The following is a 12,897-nucleotide window of genomic DNA, read 5'->3' as shown; positions in this document are numbered from 1 at the left end:
CGACAATATAAAAAATAGGAAAAAAATAAAAACAAAAATTAAAATCCATGCAAAATAATGAGCAACCATACTTGATTTAAAAGAAAATATTAACAAATCGGGACGGTTACAAGCACAATGAAGCTTACTGTAGTAAAGTAAATCCATGCAAATATTAACCTTCACAGCTTCTACTCAAATTAATCAAACAAATTTCTATTACTGCATTTAGTTATCTGTTTTCCATGGCTTTGAATGCAAGAATTCCTAGAACACACAGTTCCAGCACTCAAAAGAAGTAATAGGAAACGATTTGGTTTGTTGTCAGATATTTACTAGAGCATAGATGAAAATGTTGTAAGATTTTCCTTATACCTTACAACTTTACTAGAGAGATTTTTTTCCCATTTTATTCATCTCTTTTGATTAATAGGATACTACGTTTGTCGATCTTATATCTTGGAGAAATTATATTGTCACACCACCATTTGTTAATGCCACCCCAATTCATATGTAAATCACCAAAGAATTAGCACCTGTCTTGGGGTGGCATTAGCAAAAGTTGGTATGACAATAGAAGCGCTCTTTTAAAGTCCTTGACCCTATTGTGGGAAGGAGGTTCTGGTGAATGATGCAAGCATCTGTATTTGAGGTTTCATATTATGTTGGTGTAATTATTTTGATGATTCCAGCTGGGGACTGTTTTTCCATTTCTGGTTTGTAGACTATATTTTCTATGTAAAAATCATTTCAACTTTCATTATATTCACTTTACATCTTTAGTCACCAAAAACAGGAAAAAATAATTTCCATGATTCTTCTATTTTATTTAAGTAAAAGAAAACCTATTAACTATACTTACAAGCTAGCATGGCTGGTCATTAACATTCAAGTAGACCAAAACACATCTTCCATACAACAAGTATGCAAGCATCGAACAATTCATATGATGGAGAGTGAGCATATTTATTGACATAGTTAGGATGCAAAGAATAAAGAGAGAAACAACTGGTGCTTAACTGTCGCTTCACAAGCAAAGGAGATTTAGAAGTTGAAATAGAATGTCAAAAGAAGAATGGGGACCTTTGAGGGTATTGATGCCACCTCGCAGGACGTTTTTTTTCTTTCTTTTTGGCTAGACAAGCAAAGTGGTTAGTTGTCAACGTGAAAGTGGGTTCAATGGGATTTGAACCTAGGTCATCGGATTAACACTCCACACACCTTTACTAACTTGGCAAAGTGGGCACCTTCGCAGGATGTCATTTTGTTGGCTTTCTCTTAGATGAAGCTATTCACAGATTACAGCGGTTCGTTTCTTTTTGAGGAGCTTGTATTTAGATGGGTCTTGATCATGGGCAGGACTAGCTAAGCATGGTCATTGGGTGTGGTTTTCACGGTGGTGGGTTTCGGGTGTTCCGTGTTCTATTGTAAATGGTAAGCTCTGTTTTGTTTGTTTTGCTTCTTTTATGTAACATATAATACTTATCGAAAAACAGTTTACAAGTTCAAACTAGACAAGAGTTTTTATTTAATTTAATCTCATCAAGCATACTCACTATAAAAGATGTGTTAAATTTAGATAATGCTCCAATTAACAAAGGAACCATAAGAATAACCATCCAAATAACTTCTAATTACAGATCACAACACAATGACAAGTAGTTGCAGTGCTTACAGAATTGATTCAAGAGGACTAAATAAATAGTTGAAAGTAAACGAGACAAATATCACTAGACAACACATAATTCTCATCTAAAAGAAAGCAGTTAAAAGTCGCGTTAATAATACAAAATCTACGTTTTGCATACCACAAATTACATGAACTTTCAAGCATATTTAAGTCAGAAGAATGCTCGGCTACCATAGAATACCCTCGACCCATCATTCTTCTTTTTATCGAGATCAATCTTGTTTGTATGTCGCTGAATAACATCACCGTGTTCATTAGATTCTGGTTTGTCGAGATCCATAGGAAGCTTCATCTTCGCCAACGACTCCGTAAACTGTTGCATGCTTCTCATGTACATGTCAACTATCTGCTGTTGCATTGCCGTCTGCTCAGCCTCAAATACTGGGCCATATCCAACGGAACTCAGATTTCCTTCTTTGGGACTCTCTTGTTCCTTACTCGACAAATTGGGTTCTTTCTCACCTCTAACATCACCCTCTTTCTTAGAAGTTGGCGTCTCCGGAGACCCTCCTGAGCTTTGATTAGCTTCCGCAGACATTGAAGCGACATGAGAATTAGAAGTCTCACCAACCACATGACACTTTTTTTCGATAGAATCGATAGAATTCCTATCATCACTTAAGCTTGTCGTCGTAGAACCAAAGAAGCAAGAATTCTGTATGCTACCATTAGGAGAAACAGATCCACCACAATTCTCTTCCGAAGAATTCAAAATCATGTCATAATCATCCGAAGTACCAAGATGAAGAAACGAAGCAGGGCCAACTAAAACTGGCCTCAACACCGAGTTGCGTTCATTAGAGCTGAAATACTCGGAAACCATTTGTTGATTCTCTCTCGCAACATTAATGTCCGGGAATTCAATTCTTCCGTACTCAACTGGGCCTAAGTCGACCTCTGAAACCTTGCGATCCAATAACACCACCTCTGAACTAATGGAAGAATTAGAAGCCAAATCGGAGGACTTGGTAGAAAGATTATTTGGGACCAATGTGTTAAGAAACAGAGTTAATTGAACAGTTCCGGCCGGGGAATGGATAAGATCAGTAGATGAGAGAGTGAAATCTTGAGTTACTTTTCCCTTTCCAGCCACCGATGACATTGGGACTATTGTAAACCCTAATAACTGATCTTCCAAGTAATTTCTAGCTCTACTAAGCATCCAAATCTCACATTTGAGGACTGCATCAATCTGGGTTATCTTCATTCTTAGATTTTCGTTGAATTCGGGATTTTTTCCACCACCATTAACAATTCTAGTTGAAAGGGTCTCATCTGGACTGTAAGTAAGTGAGAATTTGGCATAAACATCTTGATTATCATAGATGCAAATGTTATGGATGTTTCTTGCATGATGAACATAAATTTCAAGTAACCCAGAGAACCCTCCTTCGCCTTCTGCATCCGAATTAGGATCATAACAGAACCTAGTTGGTTCATTGAAAGAATCCATTCCAGCCAAAGAAATTAAGCAATATCTTTCTGGGTTTCCTCTTCTGAGCTCCTTCAATATAAAAAATAATACTATAAACAAAACAAAACAAAAAAAAAACAAAAAAAGCAAGAACAGAATTGTTGTAGAGAACAAACAGCCTTGATTGAGAGTAAAATGGAAACCCAGTAACAATGTGATATTTCTTTTCTTTTTTTTGTGGATTCTTGACTTGGAAAAATTAAATTAAGCAATATTTTTCTGGGTTTCCTCTTTTGAGCTACTTAAATAAAAAACAAAAAATCAAGAACAGAATTGTTTTACAGAACAAACAGCCTTGATTGAGAATATAATGGAAACCCAATTACCATTTTATCTTTCTTTGTGGATTCTTGACTTGGAAAAATAAAAAAGAAAAATAAATAAAGAAGAGGAGTTGCAGAGAGACTTACAGTCGAAGAGTGGAAGAGCTGGTTGTGTAAATTGGGAGATATGGTGTTGGTAGTGGGTGAGATTGAAGGTAGAAGAAAGAAAAATTGATGGTGACGATGATGATGATGTTTAGTGACAATGATGCTGTGGTTGTTTTTCTATCTTTGTCTTTGAAAATTTTATTTCTACTTTTGTTTGGGGTGGGTGGATTTGAGACTTTTGGTTTCGCTTTGCTTGACATTGCAGCTTCCAGGGAGTAGGAGTGCTCCACTGAGGGAAATGGAGGACCCACTTGCCTCACAATCAATCTCTCTCTCTCTCACTCACCCACCAACCTACATTGCCTAGAGACTCAAAAGCTTCAAGGCAAGAAAAATGTGTGGCTTTGCAATAATACACTTTTTTTTTTTAGACAAATTATGTAGGATGACTTGGACATTACCAGACTAATGCCCCCTATCTTTACAAAAAAAAAAAAAAAAAAAAAGTCATCTCTAATCTGTTGATTAAATTATTTTTTCACCAAACAACTTCAATTTTAAGATTGTATCTACTTCAACCTTGAAATCTTAGGAAAACATATAATTTTTGAGTTAATAGAAAACGATAAAATTTTAAATATAAAAATAAAAAATTTAAAATAAAATAATATTTTTAATAAAAATACTAATTTTCTCAAAATTACAAAACCAATCTTAAATGGTCATTGCATTGCCATTTTTGAAAAATTACAAGAGATACCCTCAAAATCATCAATTGTAGTATATAGTTTTTTAAAATGACATGAAAAAGTCTACTTCAAGTGTAATGTTTCCGGTTGCAATGAAACACGACAATTCATGTGAAGTTTTTCAAAAAGAAACATTTTAATATTATATAGGAAAAATTATTAAAATAATAATATATTAATTTATAATTATTTTAAAAAAAAAATTCAAATCTAACAAAAAAAGTAATAAATTGGCTATTGGATCACTAGTTTTCAAGTTGACAAAAATACCTTCATGAAAATTGACGATCCAGCCTCCTATTTTCACTCTAACAGTCAAATTTAAATTTGTTTTTTCTCTTATTTATGCTTTAACAGTCACGTTTTCCACTCCACTCCCAATGGTCATGAAAAATCTCATTATAAATAACATATTCATTCCCCATTTTGCACAATCCCACAATCAATTAATCATTATTCTCCCTACTTTCTTACTTTCTAATTTTCTTAATTATTGGTATATTCTTTTCAATTTTTTTGTAAGACAAAATTAAAAATTTTAAATGGCTACTCGAAGAATGATTGTATGTTGATATTGAGGTTATTATGAAGATCTGATGCACATGGGTGGTAAGTATAATAGTTACAAATAATAATTATTAATATAATTATAGTGACAAAAAATATATGTAATTATCAATATTACTTTTTTCAAAAATATTTGTAAGTATTAATTACAATTTTTTTTAATATAATAGTTATAATTATTAAAAATAATAAGTTTTAGGATTACAACTAAATATAATTTTTAAGATTAAAAATAAATATTTACTTTTAGGATTGCATATTTATAAGTATTAATTGTAAATTATATATATATATATATGTAATTATAAAATATAACAAATGATTTTAAAATTTATTTATTTTGTAATATTTTTGGAAAACAATATAATTTTCCCTTATTTTTAATAATTATAAAATAATAAAATATTCATGTAGAAATCATATTTAATATAATTATAGTTTATATATATTAACATGTAGAAATCGTATTTAATATAATTATAATTTATTATATTATTTTATGTAAAAATATTTAATTTAATATATATATATATATATATATATATATATATATATATATATATATATAGTATATAATTATATAATGTAATATATATTTATCTATGAAAATCGATGGTTCAACCATCGGGTTCCAGTGAAGGGTATTTTGGGTACATGATTAAATTTAGGTCAAAAATCGACGGTCTAACCATCTATTTTTGAAATTCGACAATTGGACCGTCGATTTATTTATTTATTTATTTTTTATAATTTCAAAAAATAAATTATAAATTATAAATTAATATTTTGTTAATACTTAAAATATTATAATACTCTATCCATCACCAATCAAATCAGTGAAACACTTTCCTTATTGACATAGTAAGATTTTAAGCCTTACTGGGGGGGTTTACTTTTGCTCAAATTGTTTACCAAATCAACAATCCAACACTACGGCCCTCTAAATTTCATAGAAAAACTCATATTGAAAAAATCCAAAAACTATTTCTTTTGAGCTTGATCCAAGCTTTTGAAAATTGATAGCTAGCGAACTTTCACCTAACTCCCAAACTAAAAATTAAAATTCAACAGCGAAAATTAACTTTTTCAGATTTTTTGTTCAAAGTTCATATAAGTTTATCCTCTACAACCCTAAAACATGGATCATGTTTTTGGATACCACAAGGTGGTCCCAAAGACCCATAATAATGGTGAAATCCTTACTAACTTAGCAAGGGTAGTTGGACTCTACAACCCTAAAGCATCATATCTATTCTTACCTATGTTATTTTCATGAATCCTACTAGCCTTACTAAGTAAGGATTTCACCCTTACCAAGGATCTTTGGGCCCACATTATGGCATCCAAAAACATGATCCAATACTTTATTAAGGTTGTAGAGGATTAACTTCTATGAATTTTGAAAAATAATACTAAGAAAAAGTTTCTATACATCCCAATGTGACCAAATTGAGCCTGAGAACTCTTAAAAATCCAGTGAGAAAGATGAACCCAAAAGAATTTTAATCAAATAAGTGGGACCCACTTTAAGCATAACCATAATTAAAGTTTTTTAAGAGTTTTAGCTCGCCCCTTAGTAACCAACAGCCAAGCTTATCCATGTTTTGGCCATTAGGCACCTAGTGGCTAGTTACTCTTTATATTGGCTTTTACTCACTTATATGCAGGTTGCTCTTTTGCCTTAGCTTTTACTCAGTTAATGTCTAGGCCATTTTAACTTTGACCTTCACTCACCTAAAGTCAATTCAGTTAGACAATTGTGCTGGGAATGGGAGCACTTGAATGCTCGAGATTTACTTAAGGAAATTATTTCTTAAACTCCTTTATTAATTGCTTATTTCATAAGAAAATCCCATCATTTTTCCACTTTGTCTATGCCTTAAGTTTTCTCTAAATTTGCAACCTTGGTTTTGTAGGAATTATCTACCTATACTCTCATTTGGTCCCTACAAAGAGTCATTTACCCACTTGCCCCTATTTTGTTGGGACTCAATTAAGGTAATTAACTTATAAGCTCACCATTTTCATCTTTAATTCAAGATCACCTCTACATAATTCTTTGTAAATTGACCAAAATCAAGAGGGCTTGACTCTTTTATCCAACCATAAGAATTTTCTAGAACTTATATGCAATGACTCTTCTATCCTCAAGTTTGTTGGAGACTCTTTCAAAGCAAGTAACTAAAAAGTTCAAAATTCCAATATCAAATTACATTCTATTGCAACTAATTTCTTTAGAGATTATCGAATTCAAGGAATTATGATATTTTTATCCCTTAATTAGAATTCTCTAAAACTTTGAGTCCTTTGACACTTCTATCCTGTGATGATCTTGATTGATATGACTTAAAGAGGTGCAAAGACAATCAAGAACAAGTTGATAGAGGATATTTAAGGTCATTCATTGAGGTATTCTTGAGAATATTTTGAAATTAAGGAAATCGAATATTTATATCCGCAAAGGTTTCCCTAGATACTATAAATAGAGGACCATCAAAGGCAAATGGGATGGCCAAGTTTAAGACTCAAAATTATGTCATATTTTCTATTGAAACCTTCTAGTACCCCTAAACTATGTCCAAGTGTTGTCTCTTAAATATCAAACTTAGATCATCTGTTTTTCGTAGTTCGAATCTTTTAAAGATCAAACTTAAACTCATATTTCCCATTGTAGTCTTGATTTCTTCAAGATCTTTGGATCTCTTAAAGATCCAACTTAAATCGTTTATTTTTCATAGTCCAAATCTCTTAAAGATTAAACTTAAATCTTTTTTTTTTTTTTTGTAGTTTGGATCTCTTCAAGATCAAACTTAGATTGTCTTTCTTTTAGTAGTTTGAATCTCTTAAAGATCAATTTAGACTTATCTTTCATTCGTAGTTTAGATCTCTTAAAGATTTTTAGATCTCTTAAATATTAGGCTTAGATCATCTTTCTTTTCACAATTCGAATCTCTTAAATATCAAAGATCATCTTTCTTTTCGTAGTTTGGATATCTTAAAGATTAAACTTAAATCATCTTTCTTTTTCATAATTCGTATCTTTTAAAGATATTTGGATCTCTTAAAGATCAAACTTAGATCATCTTTCATTTCGTACGACAAGTAAACCCTACTATAATGAAAGCTTGCCTATGACAAAGAACCCTACTACAGTTAGATTGGTTAGCGAAAAAACTTTCAACAAGCTAAGTAAATAAGTATTTGCCATTGGTCATATGCTTTTAAATTAGGTAAACAAGTATATATATATATATATATATATATATATGTTACTTTCATATCTATGCATAAAAATATAATGCACATGAAAAATAGATTCTCCAATTCCGATCACTTTTTTTGTGAAAAGTCAAAGAAAATAATCAAACCTAAGCTAAAGTCTATTATTTAGATCCAAAATATCTGCAATCATGCCTCACTTCAGTTACATCATAATCTCAATTTATTATATACAAATATTTACATATCCAAAACAATGAAAACATAAAATTGAAGCCAAAATAAAATAAATGCTTACAAAGACCAAAGAAAAGAGACTCTTACAAGAAACAAAAAGGATAAGGGAATAAATAACAAATATGTGGATTCACTAATAGGTATAATTAAAGAGAATTATATAAGGAAAAAGATGAAGCAAGGTTCCATTCTGATGCTACATATAATAAGATGGAAATAAGAGAAGATGGAGAGCTTACAATTGAGGTTGAATGAAAATTTTGATTCCACCCCAAAAACATATATTATTGAACAAAAATGGACAACTATAGCATGAATGGGAGCGAAAAAGAAATATCTGATTTTGATTTGGCATCAAACACTCTCATTAACAAAATATGGATTACCATAACTCATTGTTTAACAAGGACCTATACAATTACTGACTTGAAATCTCCAAATGCCATCACTTTACGAGACATTAAAGCGTAAATGTTACGCAATGCCACCATTATAATACCCTTATATATTTTTAACACCAATATTCTTGAACACATTTTATAAACCCATAAAAATACTTCTACATAGATTAATTCAACCATAATTTCTTCAATAACATTTTCATATCCTATTCATAAGAACTTGGATCAAATCAAAATCCTACTCAGATAACACTTATGAAACATTGACAAAATGTAGTTTTTTTTTTTTTTTTTCCTTTGAATATAACAAAAATTACAAACCAACTATGGATTAATAGCACTTCTGGTTGACGGATACATATTTATAGCAACATGGGACGAATTTAATTAATAGATCTCTATCCATCACCTCTTAATAAACATATCAAGTCATTTTTCTCTTTTCTTTTTTCTCAATACTTTAAAAGTGTTGAACAAATAAGCTTTTCTAAGGAAAAAATATTCTTTTTTCAAAAATCTTTTTTATGTCCCTAATATTAAAATGAAGAGAATTATGTAGAGCTACAAATTTAAGCCCAAATAACTATAGATTTATGATTAGAGAAGTCTAAAAACATATCACATGACAAGTATTAAAATCAGAAAATTCTGAGGTTTAATTCCCTCTCTCTCTCTCTCTCTCTCTCTCTTTTCTTATCTTTTGCAGAGAGGGTTTGTTTTCTATTTATAGAAAAACTTTACAGATATAAGAGAATTGAATAAATCTGAATCTAAATAACTAACTGATTATCTTTACATTTGAAATTTTCTTAAGGTAACAGCTACTGTTGGAGACCTATTCATTATAAGGCTGCTGCTTCCTGGAGAAGGAGACATATTCTTAAAGGCTGATCTCATTGTCTTGTTCAATTGTTTTAATAACAAGAAAGTGGACGAATTAAACAATAATTGAAAAAAAAAAAAAGATCTATCACAATCAAAACAATCACAAATGTGTATTATTGTGGACTCAAATAAGGTCTTGGAGATTGAGGCAACAAGGGGAGAGGCGTTTTCGTATCCGAATAGAGTTTTGGGGATAACATAATAATGGTTCTTCTGTGGCACTAGGGGTAGGAATGGAAATTCTTAACACGACTCAAAAATGACACGAATTTAGAGGGCTTGGATTGAGTCTAATTGTGTTCAGATCTTACTCGTGTCGACCCATCTAACGTAGTTATTAAACAAGTTGTGTCCAGATCACATACATCAATTTGTATTGACTGTATAATTATCATGTCCTGTTTCCTTGCATACAACTTGACTTGTAAATAATTCATTTAAAACTTAAAACATACGAGGTATCTCAAATATCAACAACTACATAGGGGATTTAAAAATAGATTTTTCACTTTAATTGGATCGTGTTCACAGGTTATGTATGTCAACCTCTGCACAACACAATCCAATCTATTTGTTAAATGGGTTACAAGGGTCGTGTTACATGCTTAATAAACACGATGGGTTTGAGTTTAAGATTTTGACATGATAATTAAATGAGTCTAGTATGAGTTAGGTAAATTTTTAGAATACCCTTATGATAACACAACACAAACCAACCCATTGCCACCATGAATTAGGATAGAGAGAGTAAGAGAGAGGTCAGAGGTGGCGAATGTGATGTAAACAATCGTTGAAGACAATTGAAAGTGAAAAATGAATATCCAGATTAAAAAAGAGAGCTTTTATTGCCACACCAACATTTGCCAATGCCATCCCAAGACGTGTGTTAATTCTATGGTGATTTACATGTGAATTGGGGTGGCATTAGCAAAAGTTGGTGTGAAAATAAAATCTCTCTAATTTTTTTTGGAAAATAAGCAAAATCATTTTATGTTGATGTAAATAGTGTTATAAATGTAAACACAATATATCAAGTTTTCTAAATTTAGGAGATAAATATTTTTTGGTCGATATTACCCTTCGTAGTTTTTGAGTTATTTCGAATTTCTCTAGCTGCGTGTCAAATCCAATCTACCCCAAAGGAGGGTATATTTGGTTTTCTAAAGGATTTGACCTTCTAATTCTCTATGAAACAAGTGCCAAAAAAGGATAATTTGATCATTTTATTTAGTGCAATTTAGGATTTTTAAAAGTGGATCAAAATCTAATCAATAGCCAAAAACTTTTAAGGTATGTTTGATTGCACATGAAAAATATGGTGGAAAATGACATTTTTCATGTGTTTGATTGTATTTTTCCATGAAAATTTATTTTTCACTCCAATCAAAAAGTCCACCAAAACATGGGTTCACTTTCCCACCCATGTGGGTGGGAAAGTGAAATCAACCCATATTTTCTATCCCCAAAATATCATCTTCTTTTTTCCTACTCATATCTTTTTCTTCCCTACTACTACAATAGCCACCATCACCCTAACCTCGTCATCGTCATCATCGCCATCGCCATCTCTCTCTCTCTCTCCATCTTCTTTTTCATCTTCTTTTTCTCCTTCCCTCACCTCATCGCCGCCACCACCACCATGTTCTCCCATCTTCTTCCTCACTTACCCACCACCACGTCCTCCTCCCTCCCCCTTACCTCTTATCATTTCCTAAGCCTCTTCTTCTCCACCCTAAGCCTTTCCCTCTCATCTCATTTTCTTTCTCATGCTCCTCCTCTCCTTCTTCTTTTTCATCTTCCTCAATTATTTTTCCCATGATTTTATCTAAGTAAAATCAAACAATAGAATTTGATTTTCCAACCCTTTCTATTTTCCACTATTATTTTTTCATGGATTTCAAATTTCATGGAAAGTGACTTTCCATGCAATCAAATATATCCTTATTTTTTCTAATTTTTCTTACTGGATTTTCTTTTGGATAGGTCATGCAACCTATGTGGACGTGGGAGACCATCTTGGAAGGGATAAAGATCCCCAAAAAACATGGAAACCCTTTTGAAATTATTTGAAAATTTTGTTTTTAACAAATTCGTTTACAATTGTTGGATTTAGAGAAGATCAAAAGGTGAGAGTGGGTTTTTGAAACCCTTGTCGTAGGAGTCAAGAATGAGGGGTTTGTTTGAAAATTTTAGGCTATGTTTGGATTGAAAGAAGAAGAGAGAAGAGAAACTCATTAAAAGAAGAGAAGAGAAGAGAATGTCCACCATGTTTTGATTGACAGGAGAGAACTTGGGATAACTTTGAAATTTTAAATATCTTAAAAGAGATCTAGGGGCAGAGTTGGAATTATAAAATATTTTAAAAGGGAAATCTCTACTTTTGAAGAGAAAGAAAACTCACCTTTTTTTTTTTTCTCAACTCTTCTCTCCAATTATTTTCTTTTCTCTTCCCACTTTACAATCCAAACAAAGAAATAAAGAGAAACTCATTTATTTTGTCTTCTCTTCTCTTCTTTTCTCTCAATCCAAACACAACATTAGGGAGAAAATATTGTTAGAATATCTTAAAACAAATGACCATTATTGGGTTGCCACGTGACACCCCCATAACCAAATTAAGGGAGACAATTCTAGAGGCTTAAAATCTTTATTAATCTTGACCATTAATTAATTGTTATTAAGTTGTTGAAAATCAACGATTAAGATTTATCTAAATTAAATAAAGGGTTAGATGCTTGGTTGCAAGTAAGTACCATAAAACTAAAACCACTAAATCAAAATTTATTCAAGTAAAAATCTTAATCCATTGAGCAAAATGGGTAGGATTCAAATTTTGAAAACATTTTGGAAATCTATAAATTGGGAGATCATATCAACCATCATAACTCGTGGAAGACTTCTCACACCTTTAATGTACCCTTCCCATAATATCCCAATAAATTAGTAGAAGACTTCCGAGCCTCAAAACCTTGTTGATTCAACCTGGTTCAAGAATTATTTTTTGTTCATAATCCCATGAAATAGTTTGATTCGATAAATTTCAATGTAGGTTTTTGTTTTCTTATTTTTTTTTTTATGTTATATAGATGTTAAATCCTAGTGATGAATTTTTTATTAAAGACACAAAAATTTGGTTTTGCTGAAATTTACAGTTGACCCTATTTGGAATATGTTTTTACCCACTTTGAGCCCGATTACAACTTTCAGTAAAGTATGGAAGATTTAGCGTTTTTTAAGTTAAATTTTCACCCCTTTTGGCTGTTTTAAAAAGGCTATTTGTGTTGCCAGCACTAACCCCATCTTTAAAAAGTGATAGTTTTGTCTT

The 12,897-nt window shown here is 31.4% G+C and overlaps 1 protein-coding gene across 1 annotated transcript; it reads right to left on the bottom strand.

Annotated features, from left to right (window-relative positions):
* Positions 1-1,535: 1,535 nt before the first annotated feature.
* On the bottom strand, positions 1,536-3,835 carry LOC147400444 (Calcium-dependent lipid-binding (CaLB domain) family protein). The gene is made up of 2 exons (XM_086446140.1): positions 3,554-3,835; positions 1,536-3,173 (listed from the first exon to the last, which is right to left on the bottom strand). The coding sequence occupies exon 2, from the start codon at positions 3,120-3,122 to the stop codon at positions 1,821-1,823; it is 1,302 nt and encodes a 433-aa protein (XP_086302266.1). The 5' UTR covers positions 3,123-3,173; positions 3,554-3,835; the 3' UTR covers positions 1,536-1,820.
* Between the last annotated feature and the right edge of the window lie 9,062 nt (positions 3,836-12,897).

The sequence above is a fragment of the Akebia trifoliata genome, chromosome 6, assembly GCF_017979445.1.
Source record: "Akebia trifoliata isolate Shusen 1 chromosome 6, ASM1797944v1, whole genome shotgun sequence".
Classification (NCBI taxonomy): domain Eukaryota; kingdom Viridiplantae; phylum Streptophyta; class Magnoliopsida; order Ranunculales; family Lardizabalaceae; genus Akebia; species Akebia trifoliata.
This window is presented reverse-complemented; position numbering and strand designations above follow the sequence as displayed.

Bases quoted from the DNA above. Each gene is read 5' to 3' on its own strand.
- LOC147400444 (XM_086446140.1), bottom strand. From the start codon at position 3,122: ATGGATTCTTTCAATGAACCAACTAGGTTCTGTTATGATCCTAATTCG.